Below are 19,664 nucleotides of genomic sequence, written 5' to 3' on the forward strand. Positions count from 1 at the left end.
CCAAGCAATAAAATGCTTAAAAACCCATTGAAGATAAAACTAACTCCAGCACTGGGTTCCTCTGAGTGCTCATGAAGTGTGTGGGAAGAGAAAAGAATCAAGTAGCAGCATTCAGAAACAGTCCTGCGTTACAACCTGATGAAGTCTCTCTCTCTCTCTCTCTCTCTCTCTCTCTCTCTCTCTCTCTCTCTCTCTCATTCAGGCAGAGTTTGCTTCTTTGTGTTGGTAGGGAGACAGGAAGGAAGCATGGCTTAGACCTCCTTAACGGGAAGGGTGCTGTTTATCTCCACAATGGGGCCTTTGTCAGCCCTACTGGCCTCTTTCACCTGCCCTTCCAAGGCTTGTGTAATTTCCTCAAAAGTCCTGCCGTGGGTCTCAGGGACTAAAGACCAAGAAGATAAGAAGGAAGCCAGTGAAGACAACACAAACGCACGCTTCTAAACAGAATGCAGCTGAGGGGAAAGAGCTGCCCAACCAAAAAAGTTGGAGGTCCAGTTGGAAAAACCAGCCCCTGCCATTGCAGCTGGGTAGGGTCCCTGGCTGAAGAGTTTGGCCACAATACACCAGGGAATGGAGCCTGGACCAATTTCAAAAAAGGGCATGAAGACCAAGACAGCTGTAATACAGACAAAGCCCATTCAGTTATACTTGTCCTTTAATAACAATGAAAACAGTCATGAGAATGGAACAAAAAGCCATCCCTCCAAGACCAGTCAGATGTAGAGTTTTCCTCCCTGCCCTTTCCATCAAAAACAGAGAAACTGCCATGAAGACAGTATTCACCACACCCACACCAATGGCTCCCCAACACCTGCATCTTTGAAGATTCCTATTCAGTAACAGAACACGGCACTGATTCCAGAGAGCTGCTGGGAGAGCTGGAGCATGGTGGAAATGACGATACGCTGTCAGTAGCTGCACACGCTGAAGAGCTCCAGCACAGTGACTTGCTTTTTTTTTTTTTTTTAAGATTTTATTTATTTATTTATTTGAGAGAGAGAGAATGAGAGATAGCATGAGAGGGAAGAGGGTCAGAGGCAGAAGCAGACTCCCTGCTGAGCAGGGAGCCCGATGTGGGACTCGATCCCGGGACTCTAGGATCATGACCTGAGCCGAAGGCAGTCACTTAACAAACTGAGCCACCCAAGCGCCCGTGACTTGCTTTTCTTATGCCATCCTAGCACCCTCATCTTTCATCTCCCTGATATCTTGTCTGAGTCACATCCTGGGTACCCCACAATCACTAGAAGATCTCCTTGGCACTCTCCTCTTCCCTTTTGTTAATGACCAAGAATCTAGGACTTTTAGGGCAAAATGGAAGGGCTGTACTTTGCAGGACAGCTAGAATGATGGTGAAGTCCAACAGCAGAGGCCAAAGCTCTTCAATCTCCAAGATGACTTTCAACCAAATATGTAAGCCACCAGAATCCTGACAATGCCTAGCTGGTTAGGAATGCCAAAGCCCCCCAACCTGCCACCATGGGGCAGGTAGGAGATATCTCTCCAATGCACATAGGCACAAAATCTGTGCAGTATCTGCAGAAGAAGTCAATAATCTATTGGCCCAGGATCAGCATTTCTTTTTTTTTTTCAAAGATTCCATTCATTTACTTGAGTGAGAGAGAGAGAGAGAGAAAGAGAACGAGAGAGCATGAGCAAAAGAGCACAAGCAGGGGGAGCAGCAGAGGGAGAGGGAGAAGCAGACTCCCCACCAAGCAGGGAGACCGAGGTGGGGCTTGATCTCAGGACCCCGAGATCATGACCTGAGCCAAAGGCAGCTGCTTAACCAACTGAGCCACCCAGGGGCCCCTCAGGATCAGCATTTCAACAGACTCCACTAATTTGGAAAACCGTAGGGCAGCCACCAGCAACAGCCAATAGGTTGACAATAAGCATTGAATTGTGCCTGCCAAAGCTGTTGACAAAAAGTCCAGTGGAAAAGGAGCCAGTCATACCACTAATGGAGAAGATGGCCACAGACGAGGACCAGAGGGAAGTGAGTAACACCTGAGTGGCGGAGTCTTCTAACCTCTCTTCCAATGAATAATTGAGAAAATCCTTTATGATTGTCTCAGGAGCATTGATGACTGGAAAGAGTCGAACTGGAAAGAGTCTATTTTATCAATGGAGATGGTAAAGATCAGAGGTACTGTGACCTTCTGTGTCCCCATGGCCCTAATTTAATTCTTTTCTTTTTTTTTAAGATTTATTTATTTATTTGAAAGAGAGAGAGAATGAGAGAGAGAGAGAGCACATGAGAGGGGGGAGGGTCAGAGGGAGAAGCAGACTCCCCGCCGAGCAGGGAGCCCGATGCGGGACTCGATCCCGGGACTCCAGGATCATGACCTGAGCTGAAGGCAGTCGCTTAACCAACTGAGTCACCCAGGCGCCCCTAATTTAATTCTTTTCCAATCTTCAGTAAATATATAGAAGTGAGATCCCAGAGACACCTCTTCTAGACAACAAAATCTTCAAAATGTTCTTCTTGGCGACAAGTGTCTCTTCAGGTCCCCAGTAAGGCTCTACATCTCACCCTCACTCTCCTGATTCTACTTGTTCTTAAACTGAAGGGACAAACAACATGAAACAGTGTACAGCATGGTATTTTTAAAAATAAAGAAATACAACAAAGTAAGACTTTCTTAGTAGTAATGACGTTATGGTGCTAGGTTCTTAAAAAGTTCTCAAATACTTACACTAAGCGTTCACCTAAGAGGTATTTATCTATACAGAAACAGTTGGAAGGGACTTTCATAGACATGAAAGCTTATGCTTTATTATGTGTCATATGTGCATGTTTTCACCAACACTAATTCCAATCTTGCAATTTAAGTATTATTATCACTACATTACAGGTGACAAAACCAAGGATAACAGAAGTGACTTAAAGGTTATATAATATGAGGCACAATCCAGGTCTACTTTACCACTTTACAATACCATACTTTAGAGACTATCATAGAACTACAGAGGAACAGGCACTAATATTACCCTATATTTATAAAGCATTTAATAAATTACAAAGTGTTTCCGATATATCATCTTATTTAACTTTCACAACAACTGCAAGTTATGCAGGATGGGTATTATTAGAATCTCACTTTACAAATGAGGAAACTGAAGCTCAGAGAGAAATTAATTTGACCTAAGATCACACTGATGGTATATGGCAGAGCTGAGATCCCAAGGTTTTTCTCAATATTACCTACAGTCCTTTGAGAAAGCAGAGTCATGTTGAGAATGAGACTGGGTATAAAATATAAAAGTTCAGTACTCGCTTTGGTAAAATCATAATGAAAATAATGAAAAAGTAATAAAAATAAGGAAAAAAAAATCTTTCCAGGAGGAAATTTTTATATTTATAGAAATGCAAATGTTATTCTTATTACCCTCCCATTCCAGGCCCATAAAGATACTAGTGATCATTAAAGTTATTTTCCAATTAATAGTTTATGCAAAAGATTCACAAACTGTTTTATGTATGGTAAAGAGTTGTTACAAGTCACTTACAGGAAAGTAGGTCTCCACAATTTCAAAATTCAGAAATCCAATTATAATCCAAACCAAGAGGGTGGTGATGGAAACAGTAACAATAAAAGGAACAAAGTAGCCACTGAGTTTGTCTGCAAACTGCTGGATAGGAGCCTAGAATATTAACAATAATAATAATAATACTTGTATCAAAGTCTCCTTTTTTGATAATGAATACAGAGTATATTTGGTATTACACACAAATATTTTAATAATCTCCCTATTAATGCAACTGGAGTTAAAGGAAAATATAAACACTAGATCAAGATTTACACTGAGCAGTCTTTTAAAAAAAATACTTTTTGTTTCTCCCAGGGAATTAAGTTACCTTTGATGTTTGTGCCTCTTCCACAAGTTTAACAATTTGAGAAAGTGTTGTGTCAGCTCCAACATGGGTTGCACGGATAAGTAGTGACCCATTCTGGTTAATGGAACCAGCGATTACTGTGCTACCAGATTTCTTGGCCACAGGCATTGCCTCCCCTGTATAAGGAGTAAAGACAGATTTAGGGAGCATAAATACATACTATCTTGAAATGTGCTGTTATTTATTAACTGTCAAAAATATGTAGAAAGGAGATTCTTACTTCCTAGAATCTGGATAAATGCCTAGGGGAAGGTTGCCCTCCCTTTTTCCTTATGTCAGTTCTGGGCCAACCCCAGGGACACATATCTTAAACTAGAACAACCTATTAAGTCAGCTCTTATACAAAGATACTTTTTTTTTTTTTTAAATATGGAACGCTTCACAAATTTGCGTGTCAGACACTTTTAAAGCTGCTCCCTAGTCTTAGATCATTGGTCCTCAATATGTTCCCAAGGAGCACTTAGAAATGTGGGAGTTCTTGTTTATAATAACTACTGGTGGACAATGGGGTGCTCCTACTCCAATTTAGTGGGCCAGAGTCAGGGATACTAAATATATTAAAATGTGCAAGCAGTCCCCCCAGAAGAATTGTCCCATCTGAACTGGCAATAGCACCCTATTGAGAAATACAGAGCCCGAAATTATTTCCTCATAGTCCATAAACTGAGCCTCTTCTGGGACTATCCTGAGGGTTCAGACAGGAAAGGTATTCTTTTGGTTCTGTTCCAGATTGGCCTTAGTGATCTAAGCTCTCTAACACTACTCGGAGGCCTAATTTCTTTGAGCAGACCCTGATGTGGAAAACCCGGAGTCATACTCCAGCTCCGACCAGACCAGTCTTTAGGGCAGGAAAACAAATAGGTATTTGCTCGGGAAAATCTGCCAAAGTCTCTTGGGCTCTACATCAGAATGAGACAACTGCCTTTGGTTAAACGTTCTAGTAATTAACAATCATCAGTGAAAAAAGCTTTCAGTAGCATAATGAAAAAACACAAAGTAAATCTACAGAAATTTATTTAATACAGTCTTAAAAAGAATTCCTATTCTCTTTACTCATCATTTACTCATTCCATAGTTTCTACAAAAAGCTCTCCACCTTTTATTCCTATTTTTTATTAACACTTTGGATTCACTTTACTTTCATGTCATGATCCTCTGAAAGACTATACCTGTGATAAGGGACTCATCTACCATAGAATGTCCTTCAATAACACGACCATCCACTGGAAATTTGCCTCCTGGAACCACTTTAATGATGTCTCCACGTTGTACGAGCTCCACATCCACTTGTTCTTCACTGGATAGGAGTTAAAATAAAAAGCATTGGGAAAATATGTTTCTCACTCTGATCTTTCCATGCAAGCTTACTGGTTTAACTCAAGCTTGTGGCTCCATAATTGCTACCAATGGAAACTAGACCTAACATTTAAGCTGGGAGCTACAGTGTTAGTCCTGTTTACTGTTGGGGAACAGCTCAGTACCTGGCACAAAGGATATATTTGTTCAGTAGTGACTGAAAGAATAAATGAAAGCTTTAGAAAATAATGTGAGGGGTTTTATTTAATTAAACAATTTATGGGACACCTGGGTGGCTCAGTCGGTTAAGTGTCTGCCTTTGGCTCGAGTCATGATCCCAGAGACCTGGGATCGAGTCCCACATTGGGCTCCGTGCTCAGCACGGAACCTGCTTCTCCCTCCGCCTCTGCCTGCTGCTTCCCCTGCTTGTGCTCTCTCTCTCTCTCTCTGACAAATAAATAAATAAAATCTTAAAAACAATTTATTGTGTAAATTTGCCTACATAATTTTATGAGTATACAAATGAGAAATACAAAAGAATGAAATTTTTTTTTAAAGAATGAAATCTTATCAAGTTTTTAGCTCTAACTTCCAGTTTACAGGTGCCAGGAGTTATAGGACAAGTTAGATGATGCCACAAGGAAGCAAAGAGTTAAATTCAGACTGTGTGATATTCTACAGGGCAATTGATGGATGGTTATCTAACAAGTCACCTGTAAGGGGCAGGGCGTGGAGGGGGGGAGGGAGGGCGAACAGGATGGAAGAGCTGTTCTAGATTAAAGATTTTTTTTAAGGTTTATTTGTCAGAGAGAGGGAGAGAGAGAACACACACAAACAGGGGGAGCGGCAGGCAGAGGGAGAAGCAGGCTCCCCGCTGAGCAAGGAGCTGGATGCGGGACTCGATCCCAGGACCCTAGGATCATGACCTGAGCCAAAGGCAGACGCTTAACCGACTGAGCCACCCAGGTGTCCCAGAGCTGTTCTATATTAAAAGAAACGTGTCAGTCAAATGCTTTGACACACGGCTCTTGTTTGATTTCCGTTTCAAAGAAAGAAACAAAACTTTTGGAGATGGGGCACCTGGGTGGCTCAGTCGGTTAAGCATCTAACTCTTGGTTTTGCTCAGGTCATGATCTCAGGGTAAGCTCAAGCTTGGGAATGGGCTCTGGGCTCTGTGCTCAGCGCAGGGTCTGCTTGAGATTCTGTCTCCTTTCCATTCCCTCCCCATCAGCTCTTCCCCATGTGCTCCCCCCACAACTCACGTGTGTGCACTCACTCTCACTCTCTTGCACTCTCTCTCTCCCCCTCTCTAAAATAAATAAATAACTTTTTGGAAACAACAGGAGAAATGAGAATAGACTACATACATATTAGATGATATTAAGGTATTGTTAATTTGGTTAAATGCAATATGCTATTATAGTTACATAAGAATATGTCCTATTTTTAGAGATACTACAGGAATATTTAGCAATAAACCAACATGACTGGAATTTAAAATACTACTGCAGGGCGCCTGGGTGGCTCAGTTGGTTAAGCAACTGCCTTCGGCTCAGGTCATGATCCTGGAGTCCCTGGATCGAGTCCCACATAGGGCTCCCTGCTCGGCGGGGAGTCTGCTTCTCCCTCTGACCCTCTTCCCTCTCGTGCTCTCTATCTCTCATTCTCTCTCTCTCGAATAAATAAATAAAATCTTTAAAAAAGTAAATAAATAAAATACTACTGCAACAATATAAAGATAGAATGTATAGATGAAGTTTGGCAAAATGTGAATAATTGTTAAATCTGGCAGATAGCTGATGTGGGTTCATTATACTCTTCTCTCTACTTCTGGGTGTATTTGATATTTTTGTAAGAAGTTAAAAAGATAAGGGGGAAGAATGAAAATAAATACCTTAAGAGAATATTATCAGAGTCAAGAGTTACAATAGTTGCTTCTGTAGCTTGTAGTGAAATTAGCTTGGCAAGAGCCTCTGATGTTTTGCCCTATAAATTAAAACAAACATGTTAACAATGCTAAGGAAGAAAAAGCTCAGGTTTTTACCTAAAATAAAGATACAATACTTAACATTTGCCAAAAAGACAGCTTTAGGAATATTAATTAGTTCAAATTAGAAAATGTTTCACTTCAAAAATACAAAGTATACAAAATATAAAATGTATTATTAGGTGTAATTTATAAAAAGTAACATAAATTAACAGGAAAAACATCAGGAACTCAGGTACATGAGCAAAGGACATCATTAGGCAATTAATTTAAGAAGAAATAAAATACCTCATGTGTAGAAAAATGTTTATTCCTGCTATTAATGGAAGAAATGCAAACAAAAGCAACTCTATGACACCATTTAATGCCTACTAACTTAGCAAGAATTTATACAGGAGTTAATGCTGATGAAGTTGTAGTAAAACTACTTCACTAACATATTCTTACTGACAAAAGAATGCTAAAACTTGTTGCATGAGCCACAAAAGGATTTATGCCCTTTACTCACATACTTTGTAATTTATCCTAAGATACTAATTCAACAGAAATTACTATTAAACACGAATATGTTTAATGCAGGATTATCTAAAATTTAAAATGGGAAACAATCTAACTGAGAACAAAACCAAAATGGTTTAGTGAGTTACAGCACAATGATTTGACAGAATATTATTTAGAAAATACCAAATAATTATATCTGGACTGCAAAAATGGGGAAAAAACTTCCTAGCGTTAAGGATAAACTAGTATGGATACTATGTTTGCCACTCTGTAAAATATAAAGGTACGCAGAACAGAATTAGAAAGTAATTTCCATTATAGCAAGGGATTATGGGTGAATATTTTTTCCATCATTATTTTAAATCTTGTGGTCACATCAATTTTTCCATTAATAATGTGATATAAGTAAGTACTTAGCAAATGTCTCTCTCTTAAAATAAACATGGATATACTGTCCTATCTAAAGTATTAATTCCGTAAGTTTGGTAAATCTTCTAAAGGAATATTTAACTTAAAATGTTACCAAAATGGAAGCACTTCTTTTGTTAACTATATAAATCAATGTATATTTCCAATAACTGGCCTAGAAAATATGATCACTTATCCATCCAAGATTTTAACAAATGTCACTCCTTCTTACTTTACCTTTGCTATATGTTCCAGCCACCGGCCTAGTGCAATAAACACAAATAGCATAGGAGGTGTATCAAAGAAAGTAATAGGGTTTACTTTGGCTCTTTCATACATTGCAACCAGAAGAATAACCAAAGAGTAGGCAAATGCAATGGTGGTTGCCAGCACAATCAGTACATCCATATTTGCAGTTTTATGCTTCAGTGCTTTGTAGGCCTGAATGTAGAAGTACCAGCCTCCAAAAAACTGTAATATAGAAACAATAATTACTGTTTTAAAAAATGCTGAAATTCATATATAGAGCTCAGTAACAAAGATACAGTCTCAAGGTTAATTTCCTTTTGCTTTTATCTAATCCGTAAACACTAAGGATAGATTTTTTTTCCCCCAGAGCTTGAGTTCTTTTTTTTTTAATTTTTTTAAATTTTATCATGTTATGTTAGTCACCATACAATACGAAAACAATGGATCGTGGATCACCACATCAAAAACTGATGATGTATTGTATGGTGACTAAAGATAGATTTTAAGCTGAAACAATAATGTGTATATTTTAGCAGGTATGTGTGTGTTGAGATCCAAACTGCTGTACAAGTCCTTGGCAGCTGTCCTCTATAAGCCAACAGATATTCCATAATATAAAGAAAGTCAGATGATTCTTAGATTTTTCTTTTAGATGCTAGCAAAAACAAGAACTAAGAAAACAATTACATTCTTTTGACAATGGTTTTTTTACATAAAACTCAGCTCCCCTGCCTAAAATTCAACCTAAGTGGAATATCACAAGCTATTGGAACTGCTGGCTGTCTTCATTGGTAAACATAACTGAAAAGCTTGTTTTTCATTAGTATAGAGAAACATACTAAGATGTTCTTAAAATCATCACTGCCTTTTATAAGGATCAGAAAAAGGAATAAATTTATTAGATGAAGTGTTCCATAGTAAAAGTTTATCTGAAAAGAAGAGTTGAAAACATAAAGAAAGTAATGTACTTCAGTACCAGGGATAAATAATTAAAATAATAACATAATATTATAATTATCACCATCATTTTATTTTATATAAGTTAATCATTAAAATATATTAATATACTTGATATAATAGTAATATAATTAATTTTAATATGTTTACTATAGAATATTAAATACAAATATAAATAAGTAAAATATCTATTTTATTATAACTTTAAACATAAAGTTATACGCAACAGCAGATATGAATGCTAAATTCATGTCTAAATCTGAATTGAACTCTTTTTCTCTGCTTTGTTGTTAAACAATATCCTTAGGAGTTAAATGGAATTTATTATCTACTTTAACCACTCAGTTTAAGATTATTTTTATAAAGCATCTAGCGTAAAACTTCTGGCTAATATCTGTTTTGCAACTGAAAATAGCCTTGCCTGTCACATTTTGCTATTTTTCATTATTAACATATATACTTGCTACCATTTCACTTGCCTGTACAGGTACACACAATAGAAAGGATAGCAAATTCATAATGGACAATCCTGGCAGGATCTGGTGCTCCAGGAACATAGAAGAATGGATGTTTATCATTTCTTCTTGACTCATGTTCTTATTATGGTGAAGAGTTGCAAGATGGTGATCCATAACCATCATATATATCATCAGCCCCATTACAGGAATACAGAAAAAGAGGCTCACAAGGAAGGACCGTCTCCACCTTATGTAGAAAAGAAAAATCATTTTGGTAAGTAGCTGATGGTTAAAAGTTCTATGTACTATATGGAAATACAAATTGTGACCACTTCACCCAATATAAGGATGACATTGTAAAAACTGACATGTCAACAGGATGTTAAAGTTATAACAAAGGGGGCACCTGGGTGGCTAAATTGGTTAAATGTCCAACTCTTGATTTTGGCTCAGGTCATGATCTCAGAGTCATGAGATCGAGCCCTGCATCAGGCTCTGTGCTGAGTGTGGAGCCTGCTTAAGATTCTCTCTCCCTTTTCCTCTGCCTCTCCCTCACTCTTTCTCTCTCTTAAAAAAATCTGTAACAAAGAATCAAAATCTGTTTTTCATTGACACACCAAAAGAACTTACTGTCTTATTTCTCGTTTATGGTCCAGGTGACTTGCTGATCGATCCTTCTTGACCAAAGAAGCTTCAAAACCTAAGCTCTAAGGAAATTCATGAGAAAACAATTATTTCACTGAATATAAAAATATTATATAGAGAAATTCTAAGACACAGTACTGTCATTAAGAACTTGAATTCAACTCAATTACTGAGTGTAAGTCACTCTGGTGACTGCAAAGATGAAAATATGCTCCCTTCTCTTAACTGCTTTTGTTTATAACCTTTCATCAAAGAAATGAATAGTTCCTTAACTCTAGTTAATGTCTACTCTACTGTTCTCAAACTAATGAGTGAGCTGTCCTCAGTTAGTCCACTAGTCCTTAGTTGTCCACTAACAAGTGCATCTGTCCTCACTAAGATTCTTATAACAAAAAGTAAGCTAAAGCCTCTAATACGTAATTTTAGAAAAAAGCAGGATCAGTGTTTGATGACCTAATAAAGACAGAATTCAATAGTAAAATCACAAATCTTACATTTAGACAAGCATCATCCACTAGTATTGATGTACATTAACCACTTTTTAAAAATTTTAGCTTTGACATCTATCTATCCATCCATCCCCCAAACAAGTACAGGAAATTGAATAATAGGCCACAAAAGTTAGCACCATAGTATCAAGTCTTTGCAGATGCAGTTTCTACCCTTCTTCTCTCAGAAAAAGAACATGAACAAAAATTTTCCCTAATAAAACGAAGTATTAAAGAAAACTACACATAAGTAAGACTCATGCACATAGACGGTAACATACACTGTATTTTCAACTGCTAGGGAAAATACTGCCATCTTACATTTGTTGGCAGTGTAGCACAGCACAGTGAAAAAAGCAAGCATGAGCTTTAGAGTCAAAAAGACTAGGCTCGGGCGCCTGGGTGGCTCAGTTGGTTAAGCAACTGCCTTCGGCTCAGGTCATGATCCTGGAGTCCCGGGATCGAGTCCCACATCGGGCCCCCTGCCAAGCAGGGAGTCTGCTTCTCCCTCTGACCCTCTTCCCTCCCGTGCTCTCTATCTCTCATTCTCTCTCTCAAATAAATAAATAAAATCTTTAAAAAAAAAAAAAAAGACTAGGCTCAGGGCACCTGGGTGGCTCAGTCAGTTAAGCATCTGCCTTTAGCTCAGGTCATGATCGTGAAGTCCCAGGATCGAACCCCATGTCAGACTCCCAAGGAGTCTGCTTCTCCCTCTCCCTCCTCCTGCTTGCATGAGCTCTCTCTCTCTCCCTCAAATAAATAAATAAAATCTTTTTTTTAAAAAAAGAAAGAATAGGCTCAAATCCCAGCTATGACACTTACTAGCTATGTGATTTTGGGCAAGTAACTTAACTTCTCTTAACCTGGGTTTCGTCACATCCAAAATGAAGATGACAGCACTGTTGTGAGAATTAAATTAAGAGTTGAAGCTTTGCAATTTTGGTAACTGGCTCATAGTAAATACTCAATAATGCTAGCTTCACAAAGATGTTAATGGTATTATTATCTACACTAATAGGATCTTATCGGAACTATTAATATGCTCCAATCATTATAACAATAAGGCTATACCACATTAAAACTTTTAAAGCATTTTCACATGTACTATCACTTGATTTACTGAAAAACACGAGATAAGTTTGTGACAAATAAAAGGGTCTGGTCTTTTTAAATTTCATACTTAAAAATACAACATTTGTAAGCAGAATCAGACCTATAAATACAGAGAGCAATCTGATGATTGCCAGAGGGGAGGTAGATGGGAGATAGGTAAAATGGGCGAAGGGGAGTGGAAGATACAGGCTTCCAGTTAAGGAATGACTAAGTCATTGGAAAAAAAAGGTATAGCATAGTAAACATAAGTCAATGGTATTGTAATAGTGTTGTATGGTGACAGATGCTAGCTACACTTGTGGTGAGCATAGCATAACTACTGAGTTGTTGAATCACTATGTTGTATACCTGAAACTAACATAACATCGTTGTGTCAACTATACACAAATTTTTAAAAATTACATTGCTTGCTTTGATCTAGGTATAGTAAAGCATCTAGCATGATGCTTGCTTTCTTAATGATTAATCTTATAACAAATTGTACTTTACTGCCATTTTCTAAATATTTTTAAAGGATTTGTGGTTCTACCTTCAGTCTACTCCTGATTAATGGTGCCAATATGCCTTTGCCTAACTTTTCCTGACAAAGACCAAGAAAAAAAAAGGTTGTAAACACATTTATGTTAAATTTGAGACATGTTAATTGAGAGTAATGAAAGGGACCAGATCTTTTTCATTGTCTCTGCTACAAAATTGAAGTGATTCAACGGACTGCTGACTGAATAGGTAAGAACACAGAAATGCAAAATCTTACCACTTACTTCAACCGTATGGATAATATCCCTGGGACCAATAATTTCTGGGTCATATTTAATATGTGCTTTGTTGGTTGCCAGGGCCACAGAGCAGTAGAGGATCCCTCTGTGTTTTGTGAGGATAGACTCTATTTTATGTACACAGGAGGCACATGTCATTCCTCTCACCTGTTAGAGACAAAGGCTTTGTTATTAAGAAATCTACTTTTTCCTCCATTAAACATGAATTGTAATATGGGATGAACATACAAGATCTTATCTGCACTATTAATATCCTTCAGATATGTTCATTAGAATGCTGTTTTTATATAAAATTACATTGAACAAAGATATGGTCCCAGCTGCAAAAGGTTAAATAGAAGAAGATCTCACTAAGTCAGTCTCTGTCTTCCTGTCACTGCTCAGTGATAGAAGATTTGACATCTATCATTTCTTGAACTCAATGTCTTGTTTCCCTCTAGATTTTTTAGTCTTCAATATTACTTTTACAGAAGGTTAATGGATGACAAAAGTGTTATACCTTTGTCTAAAAATGCATCTTGCCTTATGTCTTGGGTGAGGTTATAGTTCAGCCTGGTATTAAATTCTAAAATGGAGTAGCAGAACTTCTGGAATGACTGTGTGTGGAGCTCAGCAAAGACTTTCCCCCAAAAGCAATGATAAGATTGAACAAAAGGTTCAAAAAACAACTCTTTAAAGACTCTGGGAAGTGACTAAAGAGTATATAACAAATTACAAAGCTTTTATTCAAAAATATCTACTGAAAGAATATCAGTAATGGTGTAGTAAAGGCATTTGAAAATTATCTCCTCCATAAAAGCAATGAGAAAACTGGCAAAACTGTCAAAACCAACTTTTTTTGAAATTTGGAAATTAAATAAAAGCTTTCAGCAATCCAGGAAACATTATTCAAAAAAATCAGATGGAGGCGCCTGGGTGGTTCAGTCGGTTAAGTGGCTGATTCTTGATTTCGGCTCAGGTCATGATCTTGGGGTCCTGGGATGGAGTCCCACATCGGGCTCCGTGCTAAGCAGGCAGTCTACTTGAGGATTCTCTCTCTCTCTCTCCCTGTGCCCCTCCCCCCCACTCACACTCTCTCTCTAAATAAATCTCTAAAACAAAGAATTAAAGAAAAATATGAGAACACTATCTCATCAAGTAAATAATATCAATAAAGAGAGAGAAAGATTATTAAAAAGGCCCAATGGACAGTCTGGAATTGAAAAGTACAGTAACTGAAATGAAAGCAGTACTCAGAGGGAAATGTGTAGCTATAAATGTCAATATTAAAAAATAAGAAAGATCGCAAATAACCTAACGTTCCATGTTAAGATACTAGAAAAGAAGAGCAAACTAAATGTAAAGCAAGCAAGGGCGCCTGGGTGGCTCAGTTGGTTAGGCGACTGCCTTCGGCTCAGGTCATGATCCTGGAGTCCCTGGATCGAGTCCCGCATCGGGCTCCCTGCTCAGCAGGGAGTCTGCTTCGCCCTCTGACCCTCCCCCTTCTCATGTGCTCTCTCTCTCTCATTCTCTCTCTCTCAAATAAATAAATAAAATCTTTAAAAAAAAATAAATGTAAAGCAAGCAAAAGGAAGGAAATTAAAGATTAGAGTGGAAATTAATAAAAAGAGAGAATAGAGAAAATCAACAAAACCAAAAACTGTGTTTCTGAAAAAACTGACAAAATTGACAAACTTTTGGCTAGACTGACCAAGGGAAAAAAGAAAGAAGACTCAAATACTTAATATCAAGAATTAGGAGTGACTATTAACAGGCAAGACATTTCTTTTTTGGGTTAATGAAAAGCTCTTAAAATTAGATATGGTGATAGTTGCACAACTATACAAAAACCACTGAATTGTACATCTTAAAAGGGCAAGTTTTGTGGTATGTGAATTATATTTCAATAAAGCTATTAAGTCTTATTTTTTATTTTTTTTAAAGATTTTATTTATTTGACCGAGAGAGAAAGAGAGCACAAGTACAAGCAGGAGGAGTGGGAGAGGGAGAAGTAGGCTCCCTGCTGAGCAGGGAGCCCGACACGGGGCTCGATTCCAGGACCCTGGGATCATGACCTGAGCCAAAGGCAGATTTCTTAACTGACTGAGCCACCCAGGCACCCCCTAAGTTTCAGAAGTCTTTAAAAACTGGGGGCGCCTGGGTGGCATAGTCAATTGGGCATCCCACTCTTGGCTTTGGCTCAGGTCGTGATCTCCAGGTAGTGGATTCGAGCCCCATGTCAGGCTCTGCATTCAGCATGGTGTCTGCTGACTCTCTCTCTCCCTCTGTCTCTAAAATAAAAAAATAAATCTTTAAAAAAAATTCTTTAAAAAATAAAAATCCATGAGGGTGCCTGCCTGGATCAGTTGGTGGAGCGTGTGATTCTTGATCTCTGGGTTGTGGGTTTAAGCTCCGTGTTAGGTGTAGAGATTAGTTAAAAATAAAATCTTTTTGGGGCACCTGGGTGGCTCAGTCAGTTAAGTGTCTGCCTTCAGCTCAGGTCATGATCCCAGGGTCCTGGGATCAAGTCCCGCATCGGACTCCCTGCTCGGCCAGGAGCCTGCTTCTCCTTCTCCTTCTGTCGCTCCCCCTGCTTATGTTCCCTCTCTAGCTGTTTCTTTCTCTGTGTCAAATAAATAAATAAAATCTTTAAAATAAATAAAAATAAAATATTTTAAACAAAATTTTTAAATAAATAAATAAAAATAAAAACCCACCCGTTTTTTAAAAAATCTGCTTAGTATCCTACTATATGGACGTGTTATAATTTATGTATCTAGTCCCCAGTGATTAACATTTAGTTTTTTTCTTGTCTTTTGCTATAATAAAAAATAGAATAAAATAAATACTATAATGAACATAGTATTTCATTTCATACATATGCAACTATGTCTGTTGGATAACTTCCTGTGAGTGGAACTTCTAAAGCAAAGGGCATGTACAATTTTACTTTTGATAGACATTGCCAAATTCCCCTGCTGAGAGCCTGTATCAATTGGCTCTCGATCAGCAATACATAAGAAATCACAAACACAGTGTTAACAAAATTGTGTATTATCTTTACCAATCTAATAGGTGAAAAATGGCATTTCGATGTAGTTTTAATTTGCTTTATTCTTATTAAAAGTGAGGGTTAACATCTTTTCTTATGTTTAAAGTGGTAACATTTTGGATTTTCCGTGAATTGTCAATTCATATCCTGTACTATCTTTTGGGTTGTTTCTTTTCTTATTGATTGATAATACCTCTTCATATATTAAGAAAATTAACCTTCATCTATGATAAGAAATAAATTCAATCTACTTGTCTTTTGACTTTGTTTATGGTGTTTTCCTTCCAAAAAGAAACTTTTTAAAATTTTTTTTAAAGATTTTATTTATTTATTTGACAGAGAGAGAGACAGCAAGAGAGGGAACACAAGCAGGGGGAGTGGGAGAGGGAGAAGCAGGCTTCCTGCCAAGCAGAGAGCCTGATGCGGGGCTTGATCCCAGGACCCTGGGATCATGAACCCAAGCTGAAGGCAGACGCTTAACGACTGAGCCACCCAGGCACCCCGTTCCAAAAAGAAATTTTTATGTACATGAATTTATCAATCTTTTCTTTTATAGGCTTTGTATGATAGTTAGAAAGGCCATTTCCACTCTAATATTATTTTATTTTTTTTTAAAGATTTTATTTTATTATTTATTTGACGGAGAGAGACACAGCGAGAGAGGGAACACAAGCAGGGGGAGTGGGAGAGGGAGAAGCAGGCTTCCCGCCAAGCAGGGCGCCCGATGCGGGGCTTGATCCCAAGACCCTGGGACCATGACCTGAGCTGAAGGCAGACGCTTAACGACTGAGCCACCCAGGCGCCCCTCTAATATTATTTTTTAAGTGATAGATTGGATGTTATTATTGGGAAAAGCTGGGTAGAAGCTTCATAGAAATTCTCTACTAGTTTTGCAACTTTGTGGGTCTAAAATTATTTACACAATGGATTAACAGACTTATGTATAGTAAAACAAATACACTAAAATGTTAATGGAGAATCGAGGTGGTGGGTATAAGGGTGTCCACTGTACAATTCTTTTGACTTTCCTGATGTCTCAAGTTTTTATAATTAAATACTGGGGAAAAGAGCTCTAAATATTTCTCCTAGTAATTTCATGTTTTTTTACATTCAGATTTTTGATTGAGCTGGAACTAATTTTGGTACAGTATTAAGTTTTTTGTTTTAATTGTTTAAGTTATACAAATAAAACTCAATTTGCTAAATTGGAGAAAATGACCATTTTAAACCAATATGCCTTACACCTGGTTTTATGGCTTCATCTATAAAATTTAAGTCTTTGATGCATCTGAAATTTATTTTTTTCTATCCTACTAGGTAGGAATCATACTATATTTTAAAAGTTGATTTTCATTTATTTATTCAAACCTAAATCTTCTTTTTTGGTTCTTAATATAGATATGATTATCTTTTACATTCCATGCTTAAAGGCCACCATTAAGTCATATCTTATCCTTCTATTTTCCAGTTTCCTTAATTTTCATTTTATGTCTTATTTTCCCAACCCTTAAATATCCTTGGAACTATTTTCTGAATCCTCCCTAAGTTTTTCCTGGAAATTTTATTAATCACACAAAAATGATTACTTACAACAAGTTCCAAAACACCATCTCCTTCATCAGCATTTTCTATCATAGTGGCTCCAAATCCGAGCTCTCGGATGAACTCAGCTATCATTGGGGGTTGTATAACAGCAGGATTATACCTTACTTCTGCCTTGCCAGCCATCAGAGCCACAAGTACAGAATATATTCCTAGAAGCATTGATAAGAAAAACAACTGATAATATCCTTATAAAAAGAATGTTATTAGTTTATTTTTCATTTGTAAAAGATTAAAGTGAACCTAGAGAAATATGTAACTTAATTTTTATACAGTCTTGAACCCAAACCAAATAAAACTATTTGAAAGGGGGCCTTAGCTTAAATGTTTTATTATGGAAATTTTCAATTATATATACCCAAAAGAGAGAACACCACAATAAACTTGATACAACCATCGCCCAGTTTCGACAATTATCAATAATACTGGGGTTGGGGGTGCCTGGGTGGCTCAGTAGGTTAGGTGGCCAACTCTTGATTTTGGCTCAGGTCAAGATCTCGGGGGTCCTGAGATCGAGCCCCACATTGGGCTCCGTGTTCAGCGGGGAATCTGCTTAAGGATTCTCTCTCTCCCACTCCTTCTGCCCCTTCCCCCCATTCCTTCTCTCTTTCTCTAAAATAGATAAATAAATCTTTTTAAAAAATTAATACTGGGGCTGATTTTATTTCATCTATATTCCTATCCTCTTACTTCCTGCACTCTACCCTGATTATTTTGAAGCAAAATCCAGATAATATATCATTTCATATGTAAATGTTTAAATACATATCTCTAAAAGACAGACTCTTCTCTTAAAAAAATACCCATAATACCATTATCACACCTAAAATAATTCTTCAATATCACCAAATATCCAGGCAGAATTCACATTTCCAGAATTGTCTTATAATTGTTTATTAGTTTGCCTAACACAGTTCGTTTTTTTGAATTGGGATCCAAGTAAGACCCATGAACTGCAATAGGTTGAGAACTTATTGTGTAAATATAAAGCATTTGTAGAAACTAATAGGACAGGGACCTAGAGAAAGGAACTCATGCACTTAGGGAAATCACTGCAGTTACAGCAAAGAATCCAAGAACGTACCAACATGTACATTATAACATAATCAAATAATAGTCATTTCTCACAATTATCAAATTTTACTGTCTGGCACACACTAATATAAAGTGCTCTCATTCATAAGGGGCAAAAGTGCCATCCAACTTGTTAACAAAACAAAGGAGTTCATTTTGTCATAGTCATCCTGTTCTCCAGCACAAGCCTTTTATTAACAACCATCCTACTTCTCTAGGCCAGCTATTGCTGACATTGCCGGGAAGAAAATTAATTCTGCAGAGCAGATGTGTCAGCTCTTTCTGGTAATCTATGGCACTTGGTGGCTACCTGACAGGGAATGGGGATCAACAGTCCATAGGTTAACTCTGTGGTTGGATAAAAAGAAAAGAACATTAACTTAGTAAGAGTTTTTAATAAGAAAACAAAGTACCTATAAAATCTAAGTTTTCTATATAAAATGCTTACATTCTGGGCTTTGTGGATACCAAATAATTCAGAGGACCAGTTCATAGGAAAGCGTCAGTAATAAGAGTAGGGTACAGAGAAAGTAGAAAAAATCTTTTTGCTTCATTTGGATGTAATCTATAGCCAAACAGAAATAGAAGGGAAAATTTGACTCTCAAAAATAGGTTTCATACTTACATAAATTATGGATAACTTTTTAAACTCTTACTTCAAACTATAAGTAAAACTATTCATTTTTAAAAATATAATGCAAACAAAACTAAGACACAACAAGTGTTACTTAGTTTTTTTTTTTTAAAGTGAATATAGTAACCCCAGCTGGGCCAATGGTTTCCCTAATTGGGTAAAGAGGTGGTAAAGGGGAGAGTAGGAAGCAACTGGAAGGGATCAATCAGCACAATGGATTTTTTTAAAAAAAGATTCATGATTAGCATAGGCATTACTTGTCTCATGAAAAAGGCTATTTCTGAATTGCCAAAAAATAGTTGGTTCTAAAATTAAACAGGAACCTTACAAACTTATTTTGCTTTCATTTGTTTGTAACCTCCCTCCTTTCCCCTTTTAGTCATTCAAAGTGTAATATAAGCTTCAGCCTCAACTGCATTCTAATTAGACATAATGGAGACTGAAATGACATGCAAAAATGACACAAGCAGATAAATAATAACTGAAGATGGCTCTGTATAACATACACTTTGTTATAATTGTTTGGCCTGTATATATAAGGTAAGAT

At 37.3% G+C, this 19,664-nt stretch overlaps 1 protein-coding gene and 1 pseudogene across 2 annotated transcripts in view; both read right to left on the bottom strand.

Moving 5' to 3' along the window:
• ATP7A (ATPase copper transporting alpha) overlaps positions 1 to 19,664 on the bottom strand; it is a 150,194-nt gene that overhangs the window by 32,183 nt on the left and 98,347 nt on the right. Inside the window, exons 6-14 of one of the 2 annotated variants that reach the window (XM_027608486.2) lie at positions 17,398 to 17,561; positions 12,762 to 12,923; positions 10,385 to 10,461; positions 9,776 to 10,001; positions 8,328 to 8,561; positions 7,089 to 7,180; positions 5,068 to 5,195; positions 3,860 to 4,014; positions 3,511 to 3,645 (exon numbers count right to left, since the gene is read on the bottom strand). In XM_027608486.2, coding sequence (XP_027464287.1) covers positions 3,511 to 3,645; positions 3,860 to 4,014; positions 5,068 to 5,195; positions 7,089 to 7,180; positions 8,328 to 8,561; positions 9,776 to 10,001; positions 10,385 to 10,461; positions 12,762 to 12,923; positions 17,398 to 17,561 — 1,373 coding nt within the window. The remainder of the gene's footprint in view (positions 1 to 3,510; positions 3,646 to 3,859; positions 4,015 to 5,067; positions 5,196 to 7,088; positions 7,181 to 8,327; positions 8,562 to 9,775; positions 10,002 to 10,384; positions 10,462 to 12,761; positions 12,924 to 17,397; positions 17,562 to 19,664) is intronic. The other variant, XM_027608487.2, reaches the window with a different exon arrangement.
• LOC113931169 lies at positions 252 to 2,171 on the bottom strand (annotated as a pseudogene).

The sequence above is a fragment of the Zalophus californianus genome, chromosome X (genome assembly GCF_009762305.2).
Source record: "Zalophus californianus isolate mZalCal1 chromosome X, mZalCal1.pri.v2, whole genome shotgun sequence".
In the NCBI taxonomy this organism is placed as follows: Eukaryota; Metazoa; Chordata; class Mammalia; order Carnivora; family Otariidae; genus Zalophus; species Zalophus californianus.